Genomic DNA, 27,882 nt, shown 5'->3' on the forward strand with positions numbered 1-27,882 from the left:
GGAGAAACTCTCCCCAGTGCATCACTGAACAGCCAAAGCCTTTCATATTACAACGCATGCTCCATTGCACCAAATGGATACTGAAGCCTTAGGATGCTCTAAGTGAAAACAATGAGTTCTCAAATTCAAGGAATTTTATCACTTCCTGACCTCCTCCAAAATGCAACTTGGATGTGCCAAAGCCAGTGCACGGGAATCACATTCAGCATCTCTGCTGCAGACTGATCAGTGAAACAAGGAGCTCAACTTCAGCTGCTGTTAAGAAAACAAACCCAGACCTTGCCCTCCATCACCCTCAGCACAAGGATCACATCCTCTGAAAGAGGTAAGACAGAACAACGAGGGTCCTATAACCACAGGGTCTGCTTCCCATGGATGGTTTCTGCCTGCAGCACGTGCAGCTGGTGACATCCTGACAGCTCAGCATCTCAAATAAAGCCTGACAGGGCACACGCAGCAACAGCAGCGCAAGCTTTCGAACCCTGCAGTACTATTATAGAGCAGCAGTGACACATAAAAGAGATTTCCAGAAGCAGATGTTCAGCTTCCAAGCTCATTCAGCCTAATTCTACCACCACTGATGAATTCACTGATGCAAGTGTTACCAAGCACTCAGCAATACCACTTCAGCAACATGAGCTGTGATGAGATGCTTCTGTAAGGCTGCATGATGATGTTTTTGAACCAACACAGTGCTATGCCCGTATTACAGATAACCCACGATCACCAAGAGAGCCAGCATTAACCCCAACCTTCCCTACATGGAAAACAAGTTGCAACGAGCCGCAAACTGCACCTGAAGTGAGCTTGTGGAGTACCAGCAATGCACAGAACCAAGCTCCAAGAAGTCCCAGGAATGTGATCCCAAAAAGCTGACAATAATACAATTGTTAGTAAATGTGTGCTTAATGAGGCAGCATATATACAAGATAATATTATCTTAAGTGACCTGAAAGTTGTAATGGAGAAGAGGTGGCCCCTCTCCCACCTCCCCAGCCCTCTCTATGTGCTTTCCCAATTGCCTCCTGAGATTATGATCCTGGCTTTTCCTAGGCAGGTGCTTAAGAAGCCAAAGCAATCCACTTTCTCAGTGCTATCTGTGAGGAAGCTGGGTATTTCAGACTAACACAACACATCCAGGCTGCATATTCATAGTCATTTCCTCTAGGATGGCATCCCCAGAGGTGAATGTGTATCTCCAACCAGCTACACAGAGGGATCTTAGGAAGCTGCGAGGAGAAGAGCATGAAACCAGGCCAAGCACAACGAACAAGCTACGTTAGCACTTGGTTCTCCTGCATACCTATGCTGAAAGTGATAGAGTTTACACACAGTTAAGTGCATGTGTGCACATACACAACAAATAAACTTGGCTTTTCTCCATAGGGGACAAGGAAAGGGAAGCAATTAAATTGCAAGTCTTTAGTGCTCATTAATTCTGTTTTAAACTCTAATCCTAGTCTGCAACGTTGCTCACACTTGGTGGGCAATAAAATTGGCCAGCCTATAACAACCATTAAAAGTGCTGCTATTTATACATAGCTATATATATATTTTCTAGAGCAGACTCACAAGGCATCATGCAAACCAGAGAACGCCCGGTGCCTGCTCTTGGTTAAGATCTGCAGCTTGCTTTCTGCATTCAAAACAAAAAAGGTCAATATTGCACATTGTCATCTGAAGAGCTGCTGGCACAGGAACCTCATCCTGCGTCTGCTGATGTCTGAACGCGAAGCAGCATCGTGCCTCTGACGCAACTGCACAGGAAGACAGTTCACCACGAGCTCACTCCCTGCTACCTCCACCTCCTGCCTCCCACCTCCCACGGGCAGGGGACTTTGGGGATGAACAATGCCCAAAAAGCAGCTCCCTCACCCCTCCGTCTCGGGTGTTCTGTCAGGAACACACCAAGCGCTTTAGAGGTTTCAGTGCCAGAACACAGAAGATAGCGTCACTGCAGTAAAGTCTTGGGTATTTAAAGTGAATTCAGAGCCTGCAGAAGTGGCAAAAGGAAAACTCTGGAAAGCTCGAGTTCACCACGCCTGCAGACGATGGGTGCAATAAACACAGCGTGTGCTGTCAGCTCCTCTTGTGGAGAGGTACAATCCTCCTCTGCTCATCACAACTGTGAAGAAAGCCAAAGGAAAGAGATGGTCTCCATCCGGTTTCTAGCAGGTATTTTACAGAGAGGATCACCTTATGTCACCAGCTCAGTGTGTACACACAGAGGTTGCTGCCTGACATCAGATGCCCACAGCAGAAGGCACCTCACCCCACACCAACGGACCACAGCATCAGTCTGTGAGAGGAGAGCCTCTCTCCTTTGATTCCTCTTAAATGCTCTCTTAAAAGGCCTCCTGAGCTGTAAAAATCTAACTACAGATTCCATTTGACCCGTGTTTCATGGCTCTGGACACCAACCTTGGGTTAACCCATGCACACACGGCCATCAAGAAGAGGAGCCCAAGCACAGATTTCCTCGGAGGCGGATAGGCCGTGGTACCCTCTTGGCTGCACGGACTGAGCTGAACTTGTTTGGGATCCAGTGCTTCCTCAAATGAAAAAAGCACCGGATCCAATGCAAAACCTGGAATAAGAGCGGGCAGAAGAGGAGCTTCTCCACTGCAGCCGTGGGGCAAGAGCAGGAACGTTAACGCTCAGACGTTACCGCTCTCACCCACTGCTGGGGCTGCTGAAACTCGAGCATCAGACAGCAACCTCACAAATCCAGATCCACCCTCAAACCTGCGTGTGAAGTCCACCAGCCTGGTGCTGTTCCAGCAGGACTCTGTAACAGGTCTCTGGCACAAGAAATGTTTGGACTTGAGCATTCAAACCTTCTGAGAACTGGAAGGATCTAATCCCACCGCTCGTTCGGCTCCAGATCTTGCCTCCTCACCGAAGGGAGGGCAGGCAGAAGCATCCAGGAGCTTTCCAGCTCGCTTCCCTGAGGAGCTGGCTGCGGGGACACGATGCCATTGGAAAACTGTCCGGATGTCAGTAACACAATCATTGGTATTCCTTGAAAAGCTCTCCCTGCAGAAAGACATGCTGTTTTTACAGCAGAAAAGACGCGGGCTGCTCTGTTGCTGCACAAGTTATCAGGCCCCAAGGCAAAGCTGAGCGCACACACCCCTTTCCCAAGCATTTCCTGGAATGCCAGCTTCGATCATGATTAGATTTCTTCTTGCCAAGCACAGGAAGCAGAAGAACAGAGGGTTTCTCCAAGAGTCCCAGAGAAAAGACTTCTCTGACACTGTTTAACTGCAGTCAGTGCAGACTCAGTTACTGCAACACCAACCAAAGCTCCCTTTAAGCACAGGGAAGTCTTCCGATCCGAGGAGGGATGAGAAGAGACTGGAGCTGCAGCTCCTATTAAGGCGTTTGCATAAACATTCCCAACCTGGGTCTTCAAAAAAAGGGAATTTTGCAAAAAAGGCATTTGATTTGGGAATGGCAGAACCTATGATAACTGCTGATCACCTCCGGGGAATTACAGATTGCTCATTTAAAAAACATGGGTTCATGTTCAGTGTCCTGTCTTTCCCTTGCTTGCCAATCTGTCCTTCCCGTCAGTTCATGTGCTATGTCTTCTGGAGATCAGGGGAAAACGGGCCAGGGGTAGAGGGTCCATCCAGTCCAGACAGAGTAAATGGGCCATGACTGTTCAGCACTGATGGAAACTAAGAGACAAAACACAACCGTTAGGCAAGAGGCCATTTCCATTCACCATTCCTGTCCTACCTGTGCCTGTGAAGACTTCCCCAGGAAAGAAAAAGACACCTCAAATCACAACAAAGGAAAACACCCTTGGCTTCCCCCAAGCAATTCACTGTGATGCCCCTGCATCAGAGTGCAGCAGCCCAGTGAGGATAACCTCTGCGCTGAGCACTGATGCCATCCTCAATAAGTGACTTTAACACAGGTTTTTCACGTGCTCTGAATTGCTCCCCAGTTTGTTCTCAGCTGTATATAAAGTGACCAATGCATTTCCCCTCTACTTACGGTACATACAAAGCTACCTCCTTCACCTCCACAGAGATCACAGATACAAGCCCAAAAGAACGATAGTTATATTTTGCCCTTTGCCTAAGCAGACTCAGGCAATGGATGTGGTTATTCCACCTCTAAAGCAAAAGGTGAAAGAGGAAAATGAATAATCATAAGGATGTATCTTTTTTTAAACAGAGGGGACATTTTCATGTACATACAGGGGATAGACACCAGAGACATCACTGCCTGGGTCCTACAAGAGGTACTTGGGCTGGAGCCTGCAGGTCTCTGAGGAAGGTACCACGAAGCACGGGGAGATTGGCTGAACTTACCTGGAAGAGGGTGTTAGCACCTTGCAACCTGGCAGGACTCAGAGGAGCAACGGGGCTCAGGGTGCTCCAGAAGTGAATGCTGGAGAGCAAGGGACTGGGGGTCAGCAAGATGGGAGTCTGCAAAACACAGGGAGAGAGCAGCTGTGGGAAGCAGCAGTGCCAGCAACGTGGAGCCCGCATCAATCCACAGCCATCATCCCGGCTCCTGCAGCTGCACAGGGCTGGCTCCACAGCCCAGGAACTCCCATTCCCTCCTCCTCCTCTCCACAAACCCCACAACAGCCACCCCCCTCTTGCTCACCCTCCCCTTGCTGAGCAGTTGGCCCCCTTCTCCCAACAGCTGCCAAATCCTGCTGTAACCTACAGCAAATCGGCTCCTCCTGCAATTCAGCACCTGCAAGCGGCCATGGAAAACTCAGCCTGTGAATTAAGAGCAGGTCGTGGGCACCCGCATGCACTGGGTGGCACTGACAGTGTCCATCCAGCTTCCGAATACTCCGGATGCTCCAGATTCACCGGCCAAACACTTTGAAGGATGCCAAAAGATCAACTCCCCTCCATGTTTTCCCTGCCTTCAGCCATTTCAGTTTGCACTCGGCAGTTTCCCCTCGAATTCGAATGACAGGAAAGAGATTCAACCCATCCAGACCCATTTAACAGCCCACTTGGATTTGGTTCTCCTGCAAATTTTCCATGAGGCATAAAAACTTTCCTTTCCCACACAAAGATAACAACTAAATTAAGCAGCTGCTGCAAAGTCACAATACTCTGGTCTGCAGTAACTGCCTCCCGAACCCAGGAAAAGCAAGCTGCTAAGCACACACCTCCGTGCTTCTCTATTTTTAAAGCAGTTTCAGAATCAGCCTGAAGGAAAATGGGAGGGTTGAGGGCTCTGGGAATAATTCAGGAGCACCCTGGCAAGATGCACAAAGGATCCTGCTGGTGCTGCTTTGGGTTTTGCCTCCACACGCCAACACTGCACAGACGTGCAGAGCTGACACACCACTTGGGCACACACTGGGGGAGAAGCTAATCCCAAGTATGAACAAAATGGGAGTGCCAGACTAAGTTTCCAAACTCCAAACACAACCTATGGACTATGTGTTTTTCCACTTGCTTCCCTCTCCATTTTCGACGAGAACACAACCACTATTGTTCCTTTAAACACCAAAACCAGGAAGGGAATTGGGTTACCTGAGAGAAAAGTGCTGGAGTAAGAGAAGCAGTTGGGAGAGAAGGACTCAGAATCCCCAGCGGACTTGGATCGCTGCCTGTAATGACAAGAGTAGGAGCCAACTCCAGCCCTTTGGGTTTTTTGGATCTGGAGAGGTGATTGGCAAATTCCTTTTCCAGCACAGATGAATCCTGCTCTTTGGGCTCTGGGGATTGATGCTGAAGGCTCTGAGCCTGCTCCAGCTGCTGAGAAGCCACGGATTCGATGTCCGTGTCAATGTCCAGGTCAGGATTAGAGCTCAGGGGTGGTGATGGGGGTGTGGAAGGAACCTGCAGACTGGGGGACACTGAGGATATGGGTGGCGTTGGGGTGAAGCTGGTGGTTAGGTTTGGCAAAGGGGCTGGAGCTTCAGGGACGGGTAACTTGGGTAGAACGAGGGTCTCCAAGGTCTGGAGAGTGTCTTCTGTTCCCATGGGAAGGGAGGATACAGTTGAAGTGGCAGAAGCAGTGGAAATGGCAGAGACCGTGGAAGTGGTGGAGACCAGGGGGACCGATGAAGGCTTTTTGGAGGGCATGGTCACAAACTTGATGACGGAGGATGCTGGGTCCTGAGCTGGTTTCTTCTCTGTCAGCTTCTCCGCTGGATTCTCAATCTTAATGGACCTGAAGAGTTTGACGCTGGAAGAGTTGAGGGAGTTCAGAGTGAAAGAGGAGTACAAGCCGGAGTGGATGTAGTCATTGCGGCTGGAGGACTTCGCACAGGACTGAGCCTTCTCCTTCCCGCAGTTTTCCACATCCTTTGGAGCACTGCTGACTTCTGCAAAACCACTCATTTCGGGGTCTCCTTCTATCCGGCCCACGACAAGCGGATCCATGTTTAAAATCTCCGGATAAGAAACAAACTTGTACACAAACTTCTTCCCATTCACTTTCTTAATGATATTCTGTGGGTAAGAAGATATAAATATGCATTGAGACCTTCTCCAGATTAATTTTCTTCCTACAAACACTGCCAGAAATAGACAGAGGAACCCAGGAGTCTGTAATCTTCCATCAAAAACTGTTCCTTCTTTCTTTATTTAAAAGCACCCTGCTTTCCTGCAAGGCGATTCTGCTCCTCAAGTGGCATCTCCAGAGCTTGCAGAATAAAGACTCTAATAGGTGAGCTTAAGCTGACATTAAATAAACTAACAGCAGCCTTAAACCTTTTCATATGTTAAAGAAGCAAATCCTCGTTCCCCCCAGCAAAGATCACTGCCCTGGGTCCAGTGAGTGCAATCTGACAGCAGAACCTGCAGAATTAAAGCTCAGAGGTTTGCAGAATGGAGAGCTAATGCTTCCCATCAACCCACCTTTATCCTAATAAGATGATAATAAAGGAAAGTAGGTAGCCAAACTAGTCAGCAGAATGCAGGCAAACCAGCTATTTCAATACCACAAAAGAGCAGATGCCAAACTTGTTTTGCTCTCAAGTGAAACACCACACACAATCTGGGCCTAAGAAGGCTCTTAATGTCTCGTGCAATTATCATCACCGAGACCTCTCAGTACGAAGTCAGATTTGTGCTGCCCAGCAGTAAGCTCCACGCAACAGCATCAAAGGGGCAGGTTCCTCAGAAGCGATTTTGTACCCCCTGTACCTACACAGTAACAGCAGTGGGATAAATGGCTCACTGCAAGCAAGGTACAGCTCCCACGCTGTGCCTCTGGTTCAGCTTCCTGACACCACCTGAGCACTAAATGAAAGGCTCTCCAAGTTATTAGAAGACATCGGCTCAGTAAGAGAAGCATCTCACTCTGCTGGACCAAAGCTGCTGACCACATCAGAGGTGCAGTTCTGAATACACGAAGCATACTTGGGCTGCTTCACTGCAGATCCTTGATTTGATAACCCCTTCTCAGAGACAGTTGCAGACAGATCTCAAGGTGGTTCCACGTTCGCCATCTCATAGAATCACAGAGTGGTTTGGGGTGGAAAGGACCTTAAAGCTCCTCCAGTTCCTGCCACAGGCAGCAACACCTGCCACTAAATCTCATTCTGCTGCTTAAAGTGGAGTGTTGAGGATTTTAACCCTTGCAAGGGCATGTATTTTTGGGAAGGGGATTAGTATTCAAGGCCATATCTGTCTCAGCAATGACATAAACCAAAGAAGGTAACATTCTGCACACAGCTACCTGGAACCTTAGAACAACCACCAGGGAGGAAATGCAGCAAAGTGAAAACCAAAGGGGGAAAACCCCTCTAAAACTAAACTAACACACCTTAGTTAAGCCTGGGAGACAGAAGTAACACCTATCCCCTTGAAGGGACTGAAAAAGGAAACAAAGCCCATTAGGCAGAAGCTGGTAAGATGGATAAGGATTTGAGGTGGCTGTAAGGACTTTGTTACCTTCACATAATAGTATCTGAGAGCACGGCTGAGTTTATCATAGTTCATACTGGGCTTGTTCTTGCGGATTCCCCAGAGTCTGGCCACCTCCTCTGCCTGCAGCAGTTTGAACTCCCCGTCGTTGGAGGTCCAACAGATGATGTTCTTGTTCTGAGGCTCTTGGAGGAGCTGGAGGAGGAACTGCCACAGGGTGATAGCACTGTCCATAGCAGTAAGCTGGAAGGCAGATAAGAGGCAGCAGTTTAGGAGCAGTGCATTTTCTCAGTCTCCCTAGAAGGGGGTAATGGAGCAGAGATGTTATTTCCAAAGCCAGCAAGAGTAAAAATTATTAGTCACCAGTCGTGAAAGATGTTCCCTGCAGAACAGGGGCTGAGAGCCAACTGCTGTCGTCTCCTCCCACATGGCAGTACTTTTCACATGGGTTATATTTAGCCCCATTTAACTAAATCAGGTCACTTTGGGTAAGTTGCAATGAGTCACAAGCCAAAAAATAACTTTCAAACTTGTTCCATGCTCACCCACTCTGACTTGTCCTGAGACCAGCTCAGGTGCACCCAGGTAACACCCAACCACCCCGTGACACCTCCTTCCCCTGCCTGCGCCCACCTCGGTACCGCTACGAGAACAGAGAGGATCAAGGAACCACTTCATGGACATGAAGTGCCGAACAGCTCGGTTCTCCTTCAGCTCCCATTCCTCCTGCCTCTTGGTGCGCAGCCCTTTCAGTCAAGCCCCAGTCTCCCTTTCAAATCTCCTTTCTTCTTTTCCACACACCATCCCTGTCTTTTCTAAGAGAGCAAACATGAAAGCAAAGACAATGATAACAGATGCTGCCTGTGCTTCTCTCTTGACTCCTGCCACATCTGCCCTCCATCAGTCATTTAGGCCGGGACATTCTAGGACCAGGCACTCGACTCATGCACTTCCAGCACGGTTTTTCTGCACTGAGGCTGCTGATGTATCATCTCCTCAAGGACAGACAAGGCAGCAGAGATGACATCTCTCCTTGACCATATCTGATCACATGAATCTGAATTTCCACAGCTGTTTCCAAGCAGAACACTAACAACCCTGTCTGCACAAGGGAGTACAAGACACACTATGAATTAAACCTGATTAAATGATATTAATGAAGTATCCCATATGGATTCTCCTATTCTGCAACAGAACAACTTCTATTAATGCAGCTTAGATGTCTTCCAATGAACAACAAACAAAGCAAATCGCTCTGCGATACCAACCATCATGACGAATTACACTAAAAGTGTTTTGATATGTGTAACTATGAGGGGCTTTTTGCCCACACACACAGGCAAACTCAAACTCCATACAGGCAAACCTATGGAGCACTGGGGTGATCCGCAGCGTGAGCCACCAAACGCTACCCACGGGCAGAAGCTCCAAATCAGAGGCATCAACTCCACCTTCAGCAAGCAGGACCCACACTCGCATTTCTTGAGGTCCACGTATACACATGGGCAAGTAAGATTTGGTTGGGGCTGCCAGTTCATCTTCATTACCAAAGCCTTTTATTCCAATCTCATTACTGCCCAGCACTTATCCAGCCCTATATAAGGAAGAGAACGGTCTACAAGTCAGAGCTTCAGAATTCAGTCAGCCCTGTAACAGGATTACTGCTGACAGTTTACACAGGACTGCACATTCTTATTTAAATAAGGTGCCCCAGGGCAGGTACTTTTTTTGGGCCCAGCCCATTGCATTTAACCTATTTTTACTACTCCCTGCCTAATGGCAGCTTACCTGGCTACACAGGGCTGCTCCATTGATCAAGGCAGTTAAATTGCTGCAATTACAAGGAACAATCTCCAAGCAGGACACCCACACCACCCCGCTATGCTGGCCTAAGGTGCTTTCCTTGGTAATTACTATCTGCACACAACTCCATGCTTGCCCAAAGTAATTGCTCAGTACTCTAAGAAAATCTCAGCTGCTCAATGCAGTGCTTTGAGACTCTTCCCCCCGTGGCAGCTGAACCATACGGGAACTCCAGGTAACCACATGAAAACTCTTCCAGGACTTCTCCTCCAGCTTGGATGTGGATTTGCCAATAACATCTTGTCTCTGCCTGCTGGCAGCGCGGAGCCGCGCACGCTGCGGAGCATCATTACCCTGTCAGGATGATGCACACGCACGGGGTGCTGTGTAGACGCAGGGCCTCGCTGCTGCCATCCTGCCGAGCTGTCAATACCACTGATAGGTGTGAACAGAGAAAGAGCAGGAAAATGAAGTTGAGTGATTATTCCCACGCTCCGTTTAGCTCCAGCCCTCTCAAAGCCCAGCAGCAGCACTGCACCAAGCAGCGCTGCCTCATGCAACGGGAGGCAATCACGGCGCAATTGGATCAGCAGCAGAATTTGAGTGGCAAAAGCTTTTTTCTCCCTCCTCCTCCCTAAAAATCCATGCAGATTTCATCCCAGGGTTTAACCCCGTTATTTTATCAGCCTGCTTCCCATTAGGAAGAAGCACCTTGCCACTAACTCAATGCTCACCAGCCTCTACCGCAGGCAAGGATTATTGCCTGGTCCCAATGCAGAGTACACATGGAGTGATCAAGGTGATGGAAAAACCCCACCTTTCCCAGTGAAGAGCTCTGTTGTTCAGAGGAGCCATTACCAAAACAAGAGGTTGTGCTGCCTAAATCCCAACTACTGCAGCTTTCCAGCTGAAAGGATCTTTCTGCCAGCAGCAGTCAGAGACTGTACGGGAGTGTTGGATCAATCAAGTTACCACTGATGTTTGACATTTACAGGCTTGAGGGATGCCATGATCCTGCACGTCATTTGGAGGATACAGAGCACATCCTCAGCACCTTCTCTTCTTAAGTCTTATGTTATGACATGTTAACAGGGTGGGAAAGGCAGAAAGCACTTTGGAATTGCTAACGGATAGGTTACACTACGAAAGAATGAATGTCCCTCTACTAAATACAAACAATGGAGAGATACCTCAGTGCAACTGGGAGCATAGTTTTCCTGAAGCTTATATACAAAGGGAAAGCCCGAAAATAACCCTTCAAGTTGGCCAAAGCAATGGAATCGCAGGTGGAGCTTGTCGCTTCAGAGCCCAGGAGGGTACTGTAACTGGGGAAGTAGAATATGTACATGGGAGACAACGTGCTATGAATCAAGACACCTCATTTAACTTTAATAAAAAGCTGCTTTGATTTCGCCAGAGAACACATGAAAGAACTGTTGCTTCTTCAGGAAGAAGCAGAATAAAAGCAAACATCACACAAGATGTAAAATTAAAACCAGCAGAGGCGAGATGAGCACCTCTCTTTGTTTAAGAACATGGTACAAAGGTTCCTCCTTCTTCAGCACCTGGGGCAGGAGGCGGCTGATGCCTTTCACAAGCTTTTACCTTGCAACCAGAGGACTGAGCAGCAGTGGAAGCTCCTTGTGCTACCCATGCTCTGCAGGACATCCTCAGCTGCCCTGGCACGGTGGGACCTGCTGTTACAGACATTGTCACAGCCATTTCCAGGGCCATGGACTCAAAGGCATCAGAAGAAAGAACTCAGAAGATTCTCTTGTCCTTTCCATTCACACACACCCCCCCCCACAGTGTGGGGTTTGGTGCTACAGACCCATCAGCTGGAGGCACTACAGAGATCAGTGTGAGGACAGGACCCTGCTGTCCCACTCGAACGACAGAGATGCTGCTTCTCTCGCCATCAGTAAAAAGCATTTCAGCTCCTTTCAGAACGACAACTCCGTTCATAAGAAGGCATCAATCTCCCAGCACAGCCCCATCAGCATAAAAAGCCCAGCAGTTTAATCGCTTTGCCTTCAAGCTGAACACACCAATGACTACAAGCACACTACTTCTATCTGCCTTTTTCTGCTGAAGGTTATTTTCCTTCTAAGAGTCCATGGAGAAAGGTCTCATTTGAAAAGACATCGAGGGAATCAGGCAGAGAGGCAACAACGGCCCTTCCAATCCTGCACCAGCTGAGTGCAAGGAAAAAATAGTTGCTGGAGGCAGAGGGCAGTTACACTTTGTAATGAGGATGCTAAAATAGAGCACTATTATTGTCTTGAGAGCTTCTCTGACGCCTACGGATGACCCTTCAAGTATACTGAGTAGCTGACAGAATGTGGCTGCAGCATTCTCAATCCAAGCGCTGCAAACTCGATTGCTGCAGCTTCAGCTGAGGTGGCTGGAGCTGGGGTTGAGGCCTGGACCTCACAAAGCTGGGAGCTTCCAGACAGCATCCGAGATACGGATCTTTTCCGGTGACTTCTCCTCATTACCTGTGCCACAACGGGCCCCACGCAATGCAGCTGATTACAGAGCCTCCAGGCTTTGCACGCTGTGTGCAAGGAGTGCGCAATCCGGGCTGGCACAGCAGGCACGCTTTAGGAAGCGGCGTACGGGAACCTCTGCGGCCAGCAGCTACAGCACTGCTGCAAACAGAGACAAGGGCTCACCCCATGGTGCTCACAGAGGAGGGGGGCACCTGGTGAGGCTGAGCAGGGCAGGGGACCTGCCCTAACCCCCCTCTTCTGGCAGTTTCCTGTGCTTGGCCTCAGCATCAGGCACAGCTCGAGCCATGTCCCACCTCAGCTTGTTCCAGCAGCCTCCGACAAGCATCTGCAGCCTGATGACTTCTGCAGCTGGACTGAAGGAAGCCGTCAGGTCCTGTCAGAGCCCCCACAGAAACAAAGGATGGGGCAAAGGGAAGAAGGGATGTCATAGCGAGGGCAAAAGCAGCGCTACCACCTGTTTAAATAGCATGGTTACAGCTGCCCGGGTACCTAACGCAGAAGTGGCATCTCAAAGGATGACTCTGGAAGCAGCAAAGAGCAGAGACAGACACAGAGGGTGACAGAGAAATCTCTGCTCAGAAACACTCTGTTAACAGGAGCAAAAAGGGCAAGAAAAGAGGCAGCCACAGCTACACTGAGATGGTCTTGGGGACCTCACACTGAGTGCAATGCAGGAGGCGAGCAAGAACACACAGGAGCACTCCCCTCGTGTGCGGCAAAGCTGAACTGAGCACACTTTGCTGTGTGCTCAGAACATTTCCCCATGTTCTTCCCTGGTTTCGGATGGCCACGGTGTGTGAGCAGAAGGAATTCGCCAACAACAGCTCCCGCTGCATTGTGCAATGTTCCTGCAGACACAAGGCCTTGAGAGCTGCTCCAGGGAGCAAACAATGAGGTAGTGGAGGTCACGGGCCCGGCTCCTTGTTCAAACCCAGGTTAACGTCAAGGTTGGATCAGGTCTTTGCCCGGCACTGCCTGAACCAAGGGCTCAGAGGTGAAACATGGCTGGTAAAGGGTCTACAAGGCACGGCTTCCATCCAAACCCAGCCTTTGCAGGCTGTGAGTAGCTACGGACAGACTGACCTGGCAGGAAGCGTGTGAGGGTGCTCAGTCCTCTTCCAGCACACACAGAGCACTGTAGAGGTAATTTTGCTACCACCATGTCCTGTTTTCTTAGCTCACCTCCTCAAGACAGGTGAATCACCAGGCAGAAGCCTGCTGTCTGTGTATAGTAAAGGTCTGTTTATAAGGAACCAAAAGCCAAGATGCAGGCTCCTACCTCTGCACCACCACCATCAAAACACTCCAGAGCCTGGCAGCTTCCCAAGGAGCAAACAACTTCAACCTGCTCTAACGCACACTAAAACCAGGCAAGAACATGGGAAAACCACCCTAAACTCCACTGAATTCCTGTCTTCCCCTTGGCGCGGGCACTCACTGCGCCACTGCTTCCAAACCAGTCAGGAAAACCAGCTTGTTCTGAAGGAGAAGCCGTGGTTACGGAGGCAGGAAGCTCGGGGGAAGGAAATGCTGGAGGATGTCCTGGTGATAAGAGCAGCTCCAGAGTTTTCACTGCCCAACCCCGCTCCAAGCCTGACGGTTCTATTTGCTTACAACAAACACTGCCCTAAATTAGGGGTTCCTGGCTCACAAACTGAGTTACTCCACCTGAAATCAGGGCTGAGCAAACACTTTGGCTTCCAGGCGCAAACTGTTTCAGCCTTTTACCTCCAGAGAAATAAGCATTTCCTTTCCTTCCCAGGCATTTGCTGGTGCTCACCTCTGTGTCAGCACACAGGAACGAGCCACAAAGGAGGACAGTGCCCTAAGATTCCCACCATACTCATGGCTGAAGCCGCAGGTTAGGAGAAGCCAATGAGCCAAACAGCTTTACTGCTCTGTGGACCTTGATCCAGAGACAACGGTGCCAGCTTTGGTGTCCAATAGCGCTTTGCTCAGCACATCCTGACTCTTAAAACCCTTCAACCTGTTTGACCAGGACCTCCCAGCACGGTCCATGCACATCCCACACTGCTACAACCGTTCTGCTCCCTCATCCCTGGCTAAGGACAGCTCAGTGTAGCCACCTTTATGGACAGCAGACCTCATTCCCTGTTTTCTGTACTTGGGTGAAGCATCTCCCCTTTTCCACCTCTCCCTTTATAGGATACCAGACACCGAGCACACGGGAAGCTTTAGGGCAGAGAGCGGGAATGTTAAACTTCAGACCACCTCTGAGCAGTTCTGTGCCTGGCTCCCAGCACTGATGGGATCCTTTCCGTGTAAGCCATAAACCCACCGATTCCTGCAGCAGCTCCTCACTAACGACGTTTGCTTCCTCCTCAGCTGCCACCACAATGAGCTGAGGGGCGAGTTTACCAGGCGCAGCTTGAATCGGCTCCAAAAGGCACAAGGCTCTGCTGAAAAGCATCCTCGGGTAAGAGTAAGGGGCCGGACATCTGCATCCCACTCCGGAGCAAAGCCCGAACAAAAGGGTCAGGGTTTGCCGTCGTTCCTAACTTTATTATGGAAAGGAAGCCTCGCTGACGATGGAAAAGGGTTCCTTTAATAATGTTTATCACAAACTCAGCCCCGTTGCTATGGCGATGGAACAACCATTCCCTCCAAACAGGCGCTAAGCCCCTAAAAATAAACAGGCCGGCGAAAAAGCAGGAACACGCAGCAGCTCCTGCCGCAGGGATCGCGCCTCTTCCCGACAGGATGAGCACCAACAGGGATTCTGCACCCACTCAACAGCGCGCTCGGCTCCAAACCCATCCCCGGGTTTCTGCTTCAAACCAACCCCCATTGAGGCAGGACCGCGGGGTCCCCGCGCCCCGGGCAGCGCAACAGGGGGAATCCCGGGAAGTTTGGGTTCATGAGCGCCGGGAGAGCGCTGGGAGGTGCGGGTGTGCGCGGAACGCGAGGGTAACGGCAGCGACCCGCACATCGATGCAGGCAGCGCCCGCCCCTCGCACACGTTGGAGCACCCAAGGGGTAAAGAACAACAGGAGCGGAGCCGGGGAGGAAAACAACAACCGGGCCCCCCCCACCGGTCCCGGCCGCTGCCGCTCTGCAGAGCGGGTCCCGGCTCCCGGACACGGCGCTGAGCGTCCCCCCCCCCCCGCTCCCCTCCAGGCGGAGACCCCGGCCCCGGAATCGGCCCCCCCAGCCCTGCCCCGCAGCCCCCGGGCACGGTCCCGTCCGCTCCCTCCGCCTCGCCCCCGGCCCGGAAGCCGCCGCGCTGCGCCCCGCGGAGCCGCCGGGCCCGGCCGCCCCCGCTCACCGAGGAGGAGCCCCGCCGGTCCCCGGGAGTGGCGGTGCCGTCGCGGCGGGCAGGTGCTGGAGCGGCTCCCGCGGCCGCCCGTCATGTCCGGGCACCCCCGCGGCGGGCCGGGCGCCGGGCCCCCATCCCGGGCGGGAGGAGCCGGGCGAGCAGCGAAGGGCAGCGGCGCCGGCGGCGCGTTACATGGCGGGACGCGCAGCGCCCGTCCCTCCGCCGCGTCCCTCCGCGGCCGCCGTACCCCACACTTCCGCCCACGGCCCCCCAGCGGCGCGCACGGCGGCCAATCCCCTACCGGGCTGAGGGCGCCGGTGACCAATGGGGTCGCGCTGCTCCGCCCGCGGCTCGCAGGGCATGCTGGGGGCTGTAGTCCCCCGGGGCCTAGCGCCCGCCCGCGGCCATGTGCCCTCGGCCCGGCGCGGGCGGCCCCGGCCCGGAGGAAGCTGTTCGCGTCCGGTGTCACCGGTAACGCGGGACCCGGAGCCCGCGGCCCAAGGGCACAGAGGGGCAGCGCAGCCGGCACGGGCCATGGCAACAGCGAGGAAGGGGCTGGGGCCGCAGAACAGCACCAGGGCTCAGAATGGAACAGTTCATTAAAAATTCGGAAATCGAAAATTAAAAAGGAAAAATAAATAGAAAAATAAATTTAAAATAGCAAAAGTAAATCAAAATTAAAATAATTAAGAGCTAGAATACCAAAGAAACCCATAATTAAAACCTAAATAACCAGCAACATCCTGCAGAGCCTGGGCGCGAAGCGATGTGACCGCAACGGGACTCACTGCACCTTCACTAGAGCAGGGTGCTCCAAGCCCCTGTGTCCAACCTGGCCTTGAACACTGCCAGGGATGGGGCAGCCACAGCTTCTCTGGGCACCCTGGGCCAGCGCCTCAGCACCCTCACAGGGAAGAGCTTCTGCCTAAGAGCTCATCTCAGTCTCCCCTCTGGCAGGTTCAAGCCATTCCTCTTGGCCTGTCCCTACAGGCCCTTGTCCCAAGCCCCTCTCCAGCTTTCCTGCAGCCCCTTCAGGCACTGGAGCTGCTCTCAGGTCTCCCCTTCAGGAGCCTTCTCTTCTCCAGGCTGCCCCAGCCCAGCTCTCTCAGCCTGGCTCCAGGGCAGAGCTGCTCCAGCTCTAACGGAGGCGCAGCCAGTCCTGAGCTGTCTCCTGTACAAGCGCTCGCTCTCTCACCGGTCCTCTCCATCGCATCAGGAGCACTGAGGGAATTGCGGTGGCTTTGGACCACAGAGTCTCACAGGGTTCCCCCAGGAGTGCTTAATGGAGGGGGAAGGTTTTGACCATTCTTGATGTATTTACAGATGGTATCTACTGCATTTTAAGGTAAAATTCACAGTTTCCGTTTATCCCCACCTCCAGTTTCAAGGGAAAAAAAGGTGGGAAAGAATGGACAGAGCAGGGAAGAAAAGGGGACATGGCCAAGAAAATCCTCCACAAAAGCCCAGAGTCAGTTCCTCAGCTCCCAAATTCATTAAAGCCCCTTTGCAATGCTCCATGTGCTGCTTTCCTTTCCTTTCTCCTGTGCAAAGCATCGCATTTCCATGGTTACCTCCATGTTATCAGTGCAGCTTCCCCTTGGGAATGCCCGGGGCAGGAAGCAGTGACCCAGGCACAGGCCCTTTTCCCATGGCTCTGAGCAGCAGCCTCCTCACCTCTACCTGATCTCGTGCACTGAGGATGCAGCCACGCTCACCAGCACAGCCACAGCCTTTGGTCCAGCGTCTCCCCCTTACCCCTGCCGTGCCTCATCCTCCCTCCTGCTCCCTTTGAAGCTTGGGCTCCTGCCCCAGATCAAACCAAGAGGACAAGGAAGCCTCTTCCTGCAGTCACAGTGGGATCGCTGCCAGCACCTGCACGTGGGTGCCTCCAACAGAGCCAAACCCGGCTCCTGGGGAAGGGACCAGCGCTGGGATGCTCACAGCTCCCTTGGAAGCTCAGTTTCTGCGCTGCGGGGATGGACGGCGCCGAGGAGCGGCACGCACCGTGCGGCTGCCTCCCCGTTCGGCACCGAGCATCTGAGCACCCCTCACTCACCATGGAGGAGAGTGACAGGGCCCCGAAAAGGAGCGTTCCCACAAAGGCGGTGTTTGAGCACCTGAGGGGGGCCTGGACAGGCTTTGCAAGGCAAACAGCAGAGCTCCATCGCATCCCCACGACTCCAGCTTCTTCCCTGCCTTTGTTTCCCTTTGCAGCAGCGAAACCTCCCAGCGCCTCCCAAACTTCCTATTTCCTGAGCACTCAGTTAGGAAACAACCCATGATGAACCCAGAAGGACAGCCCAGGAGGAGGGAGAGGGCCAGCAGCCAGCTCCAAAGGTGCCACCTCCTGACACCCAAAGGGCTTCAGCTACAGCCATCAGAGGCAATGCATCAGCATCTTCAGAGGGAGAACACATTTCCTGCTGTGCTCTGCTTCCCCAGCCGTGGGTTTGCAACCCAACGTGGGCTTGTTCCTATCTTCGGCAACATCACAAGGGGAGAAAAATATAGGCCAGACCAAGGGATGGAATCCAATGGAGCAGGCAGCGAGGCAGGGCCTGGAAAGAGCTCAGGCGCAAAAGCCCTGCTAAAAAAGCAGCTCACGCAGAGGCATTTAAAGAGAAAGAGGCAGCACAAAAAGGAAATCAGAACCATTCCAGTGGGGATTTTGGGTGAATCAGACGCCGGCGCCTGGAAATAGACTTTGGGAGCAAGGAGAAAGGGAGACAAAACTGCCCGTTGTGGGATGACGCAGGACAAGCGGGTCAGGGAGGCACAGAGAGCTCCAAACACACTGAAGGAGGGATCTTACTGCAAGGTCGGCTTGAGAGCACGAGCCGAGGAGCAAAAGCACTGGGAAGGATGCAGCAGCTGACCAGGCCTTGCTGCTTTAACCCAGAGGTCCCAAGGATGCTGCAGGACGCCCACAAGGCACAATGCGGACCTGCACTGGATGTCCCAGCACCCTGTCCAGCCAAATCTTAACAGTGTCCAACCCTGGGTAACCTCCCTCTTCCCTGGGAGCCCATTCCAGAGGCTGATGTTCTCAGCTGGAATCTCCCCAGGAGTAACTCGCACCCCCATCACCCTCATCTTTTCCATGGACTCCTTGTAAAAAGGCAGTCTCCATTGGCTTTGTAGCCACCCTTTAGACACTGGAACAGGTCTCCTATGAGCCTTGTTTTCTCCAGGCTGGAACAGTCCCAGCCCTCTCAGCTTCCCAGCCCTTGGATCATCTTTGTGGCCCTTCTTCAGCCTGCCCACATCTATTGTTGTGGAGAAGGAACCCAACTGAACCCAGCATTCCAGATAAGGCTGGGTGCCTTCCAAAGGCTTCATCTCCACTGACTCACATGGACTTGGAGGTGGTTCCAGGTGCTTATGAAAGTTAAGCCCTAAAGCTGTGCACCAGGTCTCTGGTTATTGCACAACATTGCCAAACTAGTTCCTACTGTGGCATCTACACGGTCCTTCCACTAAAAGCACCGTTCCTATTGTCCAGTTCCCATATCCCAGATGGAATTCCTAAGCACAGCTCCTCAGATGCACACTGGTCCAGCCCAAAGCGCGTGGTAGCAACAGGGAAAGGCAGGAGCCATCACCACCATTGAGATGAATCCCATGCCAGGGGCTGCTTGCACCAGGGGCTGCAGCAGCAGCGCTGCTCTCCCTGCAGGGAGCTGTGAAGCTGCAGGCGGGAAGGAACCGGAGTCATCCTCAGCCAAAAGCCAACGCTTCCAAAAGCGAGGCCGGATCCATGGATATCGAATCACATCCCTGATCCCCCCTGCCCACCCTGCACTTCCCAAGCCAGAAAAAGGCTTTCTCTGGGTGGCCTTTCCCAGGGAAGGATCAGCCCTTTCCAGTTGCTGGATCAAACAACAAGAGATGGTGCAGTCAGAGCAGATACCCCCTCCTCTTCCACAGGCTCCAGGCATGGATTCACCACCCCAGCAGCAGGGAACCTGCCCCCAGCAAGGCATCAGAAAGCAAAGCGTTACCTGTAATGGAGAGCAGCACCCAGGAAAGGGGCATCCCTGCAAACAGCCTGTCCTGAGTCCATGCTGAAAACAAGCATCCAGCCTGGAAAGACGCTCCACAGGGCAAGGGATAAACAGCAGCCACTCGCCCATCGCCTTATTCCTACATGGAGATGCTCTTCCCTTCTCCAACCTCTTTGTGAGTGGACTCGTGCCTGCTCGGAGGCTGATTCTGAGCAAGGAGGCACCAGCATGGCCGGGGCAGGTCACTCCAGCACCTGGTTTAATTGAGCTCCTCTGCTCATTAAGCTTCCCGGTGCCCTTAACCCCTCTGTCCCCAGGTTGCTCCCCACGTGTGAGCTCTGGCAGCCCAAGGCCAGGATCTACCCCGCTTCTTTGCAAGGAAAACATTGGATTTGCGCTCCGGAAGAGCTCGAACCCATCCCGGGACACCAGCGAGGGGCTCCCAGCATCGGGAAGCGCTGCTGCGCCAGAGGAGGGTTAACACCTCCCCGCAGGGCTGCAAAGCTTCCCCACCTGCATCCCTGCACCACCTCTCCCTCCTCAGGGCCGCCTGTGGCTGGGGACCACCCAACTGATGACCTTAGAGATGTGTTTCCAAAGGGGCCCTAAACCAGGCCCTGGTTTGCACTGGCCTTACCTGCTCTGGGAGGCACGAGCTCCCCATGGGCTGCAGCTTGGGAATGGCAGTGCTGTCACCGAGGATGGGGGGCTCTGCACCACGCACGGCTCCATCCCGAGCCCCGGCTGCACATGGGGAAGCTCTGCCTGGGTTTCTCTTTGTGCTCTCGCACAGCTCCTCTCTGCTTGCACTTCACTGCTTAAGCAGCACTGCTTAGCAACCTGACAGCACAAGGCAACCGGTTCCTCCCATGCCCACTCCGCCACGTGGGAACCACGGGAGGCACGCGGTGCCACTCACTTACTGGCACCCTCTGGGATGGAGCCAGGGTTACGGCCCAGCAGCTCGGTGCTGTGCTGTGTTTTGGTCTGTGGGGAGGCACAAGCGCCCATCCCAAAGCCATGGATCTTGTCTGCCTCTCCACAACCAACGCTTCTGCACCAGACCAGCATCCTCACTGGAGCAAAGGAGAGGCAATTACAGAGCCTTTCAAGCCGCTCACCCCATAGTCCCCAGAGGGAAGCAGGTGAGGCTCTGATGTGCATTGCACAGGAGATACCCATCTGGGTGTTTGATTTCAGAACCATCCCTCCCCTCCCTTTGTGGTTTCTTTAACAGGGATGGCAAAACAAACGTGGGGAGCTGCAGGGCACCAGCATTCCCAGAACGGATCCACCCCGGCACGGCCTCTGCGGGAGCCGCTCTGCACATGCAGAACAGCGAAGCACCAGGGATGAGGCAGAGCTCTTCTTGCTCCACAGCTTGGAAACACGGAGCCTCTCCTCTTGCCTTCGGCTGGGAGCGGAGGGAGGCAGGATGGGGCAGGCCCAGGGCGAGCAGGGAGCGCTGTGGAGGAGCTGGGAGCAGGGGAGAGGAGCAAAGCAGGACAGAGAAAAGCCCAAGAGGGGCCTGGGTCAGTGCTGGAGCGTGGCCTGCGAAGGGAGCCCTGGAGCAAATCGCAGCCAGGCAAGAACCTGCTCCAACAAAGGGCAACCCCAGAGAGGCTTTGGCTCTTGGCTGGGCAAACCCAGGGAAAAGAGGAGCTCGTTTCCCTCCCTTCACTTGGGTACCACCCAGCGCTCCTCACTGAAGCCAGCTCAAGGGCAGCTTCAGAGGAGCACGAGGTCCTGCTCTGGGATAACAGGAGGGCGGCACGAGCGCACCTGAGCTGGAAAGAGCCCGCAGGTGCCAAACACCAGCTTGAGGCACCCTGGCAGAGCCGTGCGGGAAGGGCGCAGCGCCCGGCGCTCCCTCCCTGTTTGTGCAAGCACCTCGCGCCCTCCCGGACGGCTGCCAGGGCTCGGGAGCTGGCAGAGCAGCGAGGGGCTGGGCTGGTGCTAAGCACAAGTCAAACACACGAAGGACGTCAGCAGCAGCAGGGGCACTGCTCCCCAAACAGAGCCTGTGCCAGGTGAGCGCTCTCCGTGCTGGGCTTCTTCCGACCCATAAAGGACTTTGCTGGAGCTGCTGCTGTGCCTCCTGCCCCCCTTGCACTGCGCCCCGCTGAGGGAGCTGAATGGATGCACAAGTGCCCCATCCCTGGCAGTGTTCAAGGCCAGGTTGGACACAGGGGCTTGGAGCAAGCTGCTCTAGTGGAAGGTGTCCCTGCCCATGGTAGGGGTTGGAGCTGGAGGAGCTTTGAGGTCCCTTCAACCCAAACCACTGCAGGGTTCTATGAGCATCCCCAAATATCCCAGATGAAGAACCAGGTGGTTGGGAATCTGCTGCTCAAACATCGTGCGGGGACCGCTCTCCCTTGCAGGACGCCAACGGGCTGCAAGGAGCTGGATTCCCCCCCAGCAGCAAATGTCTTTGGGGACTTTATGAAGGTCAAAATACACAATTAAACACTTGAGCCCTCTTCCACCTACGCCACAGGGCAGCTGTTGCTGCTATGGCACATGTGGCTTACAACTAGGAGTAAACTGAGATCCAATCCAAGAGAGTGCTGGTTTCGTCACAGTGCAGCCGTGGTACAGAGCTCTCACTGCTGGATTCAAGCTACTTTGGGAACAGGGAACAGGACAGCTCGGAGCCAGCCTGCCCGGGGCCATGGTGAGGGCTCACCAGAGACCACACTGTGGTTACAGTGGCTACTGGTGCCTCAACAAGCGGGTTTAAAGCCAGCCCAGGCAGTCACACCTCCAGAGAGCATCACACACAGAGAGTGTGGGCTCAGCACGTGGGGCCCTCGAGGACGCAAACACCAGGTTTCCAAGCCCAGCATCCCCTGTGTGGTCTCCAGAAGGGGACTGGTCCCACACATGGAACCCCCCAGGCACTGCTGTGGCTCATAGGGATGCGAGCGCGGTGCCCGAGGACCCACAAACCATCCTTGTCCTTCCAGACGCAGCGTGGAGGCCGCATCCTGCTCCTGCAGCACCTGAACCACCCCCGGGGGAAGCATCTTTTAACGTTTAATGCAGAAAGGGAGTTTCCAAGAGAAAGAGAACCCCAAAGTCCCTTGTGAACCTCTTCCAGAGTGAGTGAGTCCGTGAGGCTTCTGCAAACCAGTCAAGCCAGTCCCTGTCAGCAGTGCTCCGCAGGGTCTCGAGAGCTGGGAAAGGGAATTCTGGAGTTCAGGACTAAACCAACTTGAGTCCTTGAAGGTAGCAGAGGTGATGGCTGCTGCTGGCATCCCTTTGGATACAGGCTTCCATTTGCTGACATCCCTTTGGATAGAGGCTTCCATTGCAGGAGGAATGCTTCTGGCAGGGCCCTAGTGTGCAGATGCTGCTGCGACAGGAGCTGTGTGAGGTCTGTCCTCGCTGGGGCTCTGCAGGCAACCTGCAGCTCTCCAAGGGATTCCTTGGAGGCTGTGCTCGAGGAAGGCCTCAGGCCCCATGGAGCTGCAGAGGAGCAGCCCCGCAGGCTGCCCGGGAGCAATGCCCAGCAGCTTTCCACTCTGGTGTTCCTTATGGCACCGGGGAGCCTCGCACCCTGCGATGCGAAACAAAGTGTGAGTGACAAAGGTGACAGTGTTCTGCTCAACACATTGATCCAAGGGAGGAATCGTGCTCAAGCCACCTCTAGGGTTTGATGGTGGCAGTGATTTGAGGCCAGGTATTCCCAAGAGGCCCATTCTGCAGCCCCTTAGGAAAAGGGATTTTCTCTGCTTTACCCCGGGGAGCGGGCACAGAATTCCTCTGCTCTGGAAGAACCGTGAGTGTCTGAGCCTGAACGAAACCTCCCAGGCCACAGCAAGGCTTCACGGTTGACAAACACGCCGCCAGGCCCCCAGCAATGGAGGTGGATGCTGTTCGGGGAGGGCAGCCCGCAGCCCTCCCGACTCGCCGCCACTTACCCCGTGTCTCAGCTTCAGCCCATGAGTGCTGACAGAGCGGAACTGCCGGCAGGGATGGGAAAGCCTCAGCTCGTGGAGCTCCTCAGGTCCCACCTCCTGCGGCACCGCCTGGACTCGCAGCGAGCTGTGAGGCCGGTGCAGCCCCTTGGGCGGGATGCGCACGGCAGAGACCCACGCGTTAAAGCACGTCCCGGGGCACAACGGGAGGCTCCGGTCCTGGAGCCGGGAACGGGAGCCGGAACCGGCCCCACGGCCGCCGGAGGGGCAGGGCCAGCGCTGAGGCCACGCCCCCTTATGTCGCCCAGGCCACGCCCCTCGCCTCCGCGGTGGTGGCGCCACCCAGCGGCGCACACACGCAAGCACACGGTCATAGACCCATACAAGCGTCAATTCCCATTTAAAGACCTTTTAATGCCTTTTTCCATACAAATCCCGAGCATCCCGGCTCCTCCCGCACTGGAGGCAAAATAGTTCCTCTACCGAATAAATAAAACGTGAACCTCGCGCAGACAGGCGGTGATCTCGCACGAAACCCCCACATCCATCCACACATCCCTCCCCAAGGCACAGACTCACAACAGCCTTGCGTTCAAATGACACTCTCCATCCTTCCTCCTGCTCCTCAGCAAACAATCACAACCCACATCTCGCACAAGGAGAGGCAGTGCATGATTCACTGGGAGAAGAAAGCAGAATCACAGACTTACAGAACAGTTTGGGTTGGAAGGGACCGTGAAAGCTCAGCCAGTTCCAACCCCCTGCAATGAGCAGGAACATCTTTGACTGCATCAGTTGCCCAGAACCACATCCAGTCTGGTCTCCAATATCTCAAGTGCATTCAACCACCTCTCCGGGCAACCTGGTGCACCTACTACCTGAAATGAGAAGCTCATGAGGAGCTTGTACTTATATCCACAAGTGGTGGAGCAGGATCAAACCCTAGAGAGGTTCCATCAGTAACAGCACACAAGGGATGTGCTCACTTGCACTAGGACATGCCCAAGTCCCCATCTGGTCCCTGTGTGATACACGTGTCCTCAGCAGAAGCCAGGAAGGACAAATCTAAGTTTCTCAATAGACACTCTGGAGCTGCTGCTGCTTTATCACTTAGGGGTCTGTAATGACACACCCAAGGCCTTTATCGTCAAATCCATGTAGTTTGGGGGGGAAGTTCTCTTTAGGCACTTAAACAAATGGCTCAAAAAGCACTTTAGCATCGTAGCAGCCTCCATGTGCTGTGTTCCCCAGCTTTACATAATGTCCAGCACTCAGGTAGGGACCTGCTGGGAAACTCCTGCCTCTGAGATCACTGATCACCAGGAGCATTTCTCCAGCCCACCTTTGGCATTAGTATTTTGCCTTCAAGATTATTCCTGCGGTGGACGGTGACCAGGGGAGGAAGGACAGACAAAACACTCTTTCTGTAGGTGGTTAAGCAGCTGCCAAACCCATCCCCAAAAGAGCTGCAGTTCAGCACACAGACCTTGTTGTGGGGAAGGGAGGCATATAATTTGTGAAGAAATAAAACCAAACTAGTGACCCTTTACGGGAAAGAAGTGCTTAAAAAGCTTGGGAGAAACCCTGGGAGGACCATCTGCAGACAGCAGGGGAGTAGCTCTGCCTCAATGCCAGGGAGGAAAGCAAATATAGCAACACTTTGCCCTTCAGCAGAACCTCACAAGTGCCCCTCGCTGCCCACACAACAGCAGCCACAGACACTGGGTTTGGAGCAGCCAAAGATCTACACCAGTTAAGGGCTGTTCAGCTTCCCCTGCACACTCACAGCCTCCAACAGACCAGGGGATGCTTTTCCTCTGCTGCAGAGGGACTTCTGGCAAGTGCATGGAGGGAGCCTTGGGAATGGCTTGAACCTGCCAGAGGGAGACTGAGATGAGCTCTTAGGCAGAAGCTCTTCCCTGTGAGGGTGCTGAGGCGCTGGCCCAGGGTGCCCAGAGAAGCTGTGGCTGCCCCATCCCTGGCAGTGTTCAAGGCCAGGTTGGACACAGGGGCTTGGAGCAAGCTGCTCCAGTGGAAGGGGTCCCTGCCCGTGGCAGGGGTTGGAGCTGGATGAGCTTTGAGGTCCCTTCCAACCCAAACCATTTGGTGATTGCGAGCAGAGTTGGGACCATTTCAAAGTCCAAGCGCTGCCTGTGGGCCAGGCCCTTCTCCTATTGGGGTATGGGTGGTCTCCGAGTGGCTGAGCCACTGTGCTGGGGACCAACTGCAGAAGTGACTGCTGCCAAATGCAACTGTCTGACAGCAGAAAACCCCTGCAGCTTCCTCAGGAGAGCCCTTCCTGCTCCCTCTCACTGTCCCAGGGCTGAAAACCCTCCAGGGACAGATTTTCCTTGTGATGTGGCAGCATCCTTGAGGGGCCTGGTCTAGATCTGCTAGAGGAGAGAGCAGGCAGGAGCTCTGAGCACTGAGGGGAGGGCGGAGTGACTGAGGAAAGCTAAACAGAACCATTAAAGCAAAGAAATGAAGAAGCCCTTTCCATCTGCTGCCAGCTGGTGCATAGGTAAAAGATAAGTCACCTTTTGGAACTGGTCCTAATGAAACTTTACCTTGTTTTCCTGAAACAAGACATAGTCGCTTTTCTCCTGATGGTTTCTCCCAGGCAGAGCAGAGCAGAGCAGAGGTGGGATGGAAGCGTGTGTGCACACATGGCCATACCTTAGCCACCCATTCTATGTTTTTCCCCAAGGAAATCTCCTCCCAGTGTCCTATTTGCAGAAGTATTGCTCAAGAGGTTGAGTAGAACTGCAAGAAGCTGGGGAAGAGGGTACAGCTCTAACTGGAGAACAGGAGAGCAAATGATTCCTTGCCTCCCCTCTCCATTGCCTCTCCAGCTAAGAAAATGACCCGTTACTAAAGGAAAAATCCATTTCCTTTCTCCCTCCCTGGATAACCCCTTTGGTGCTGGCTGTGCAGTGCTGTCTTTTGATAAAGGCACCTTTGGAAAGCACTGATGGCCCAAAGCACAATGCCCCAATGCCTCCTATTTACACCTGAGATTAGCGCTGCTGCATCTCTCCTGCCCTCAGCCCCAGAACTACCCCTGGGGCTACAGCAGCAGCATGGGGAGAGCAGGAACCACACGAGGCTTTGCACCATTGGCCACGTGAACACACACACACACACACACAGAGGACTCATCTGGCCACGTGCTGCCCCTGTGCCTTCACATCACACCGCGTACTTGGCCATGTCACTCTTATCAAAGACAACTTTGGTTGCAAAGTAAATGGCTACGAGGCCGAAAGCAGCAGCTGACACCATGTAGGCAGTCACTGACTGTGTAAACTGGACGATGGAGCCCATGAAGAGGGAGGGGACAACCTGAGAGAGGAGGAAGGCACTGTCCAAAATAGCCAGGTCCAGGCAGATCCCTCGGCCGGGAGCCACCGGGTCCGTTTCTCCCACCATCATCCTGAGGGAGACGTCGCAGGAGGAGCTGACGCACAGAGCTGAGCTGGCAGCTGGGGCCGCGGAGGAAGAGCAGGAGGAGGAGAAGAGGCTCCCAGTGTGTCCATTCTGGTAAGGCAGCTTCTGGCTGGGAAGCAGGCCTTTGGAGAAGGATTTCTTGTCCAAGCGAGCTGCAGCTTCCTCCTCTTTGCTCTTGTATTTATGCAAGAACACCTAAGGGAAAGAAGGAGGCAGGTGAGGAGGAGCGGGCGGGTGGCGCGGAGCCCAGCAAGCGAGGTGGGACCCCACTCTTTGCACAAGACAGAGCCAGGCTGTGCTTTGTGTGTGCTGGGTCAGGCTGTCAGAGGTGGGGAGAGCCCGCAGCAAGTCTGAGATAGGATCTCCATGTGAGATGGGCTCCAGGAGCCATCCTGATGGTCCCCAGGAGCCAGCTCAGCTCTTCCTGTCTGCCACAGGGTACGAAGCAGCCCTGACTCATCAGGGGATGTGGCCAAGTGGTGCCTTGGCTGTGCTGGAGCCCAAAGCCAGCCCAGGTTCTGCCTGGGGACATTGCACTGAGCTTCCTCAGGTCACCTTCCTCTTGTCACCTCCTCAGTGGGTGCCAAAGGAACCCGGGCACCAAGCACAGCTCACCCCATCCTGAGTCAGCTGCTCCTGCAGGACAGGAGCGAAGGGCCAGCGCCCACCCTGGATGCATCCCAAAGCCAGAGAGGCCACTCCAGTGCAAGCACAAGTGTTTAGAACTTCACACCAACAAACAATGGGCACTCACGTGTGGCCAGGGAAACCAGTGCAGAAAACCTGGGGCATTATGCACAAGCCCTGCTCTGCATGGGGCAGAGCAGATAAGCAAGGCCATGGTAGCCCATTCTCCCCGTGGGGAGGTTGAACTAACAAAGCCAAAGGGGGACATGAGCACATGTTCGAGAGCAGAGAGCAGCCTCCCTGCTGCAAGGGGCTTGCCTTAGCCTGGCTGCAGAGAACAGGAGCTGGGGCAGGAGCATGAACGCAGCTGCACCCAGCCCTGCCCCTGTGTGTCAGCCTCTGTTCATGCTGCCCCAGGCCACGGCTGCA

At 53.7% G+C, this 27,882-nt stretch overlaps 1 protein-coding gene across 23 annotated transcripts in view; it reads right to left on the reverse strand.

The window, feature by feature from the left end:
* Positions 1–27,882, reverse strand: part of LOC308229056 (ETS domain-containing protein Elk-4-like) — a 52,255-nt gene that overhangs the window by 4,822 nt on the left and 19,551 nt on the right. For 20 of the 23 annotated variants that reach the window (XM_080632844.1, XM_080632850.1, XM_080632845.1 and 17 more), the window contains 5 exons: positions 26,722–27,021; positions 7,890–8,105; positions 5,520–6,443; positions 4,326–4,442; positions 3,558–3,683 (listed from right to left, as the gene is read on the reverse strand). In XM_080632844.1, coding sequence (XP_080488970.1) covers positions 3,585–3,683; positions 4,326–4,442; positions 5,520–6,443; positions 7,890–8,105; positions 26,722–27,021 — 1,656 coding nt within the window. In that variant the 3' untranslated portion in view covers positions 3,558–3,584. Of the gene's footprint in view, positions 1–1,826; positions 3,684–4,325; positions 4,443–5,519; positions 6,444–7,889; positions 8,106–15,464; positions 15,604–26,721; positions 27,022–27,882 lie in introns of those variants that run through there. The other 3 variants (XR_013958346.1, XM_080632834.1, XM_080632848.1) reach the window with 3 other exon arrangements.

Source organism: Psittacula echo, assembly GCF_963264785.1.
Source record: "Psittacula echo genome assembly, chromosome: 22".
NCBI classification, from domain to species: domain Eukaryota; kingdom Metazoa; phylum Chordata; class Aves; order Psittaciformes; family Psittacidae; genus Psittacula; species Psittacula echo.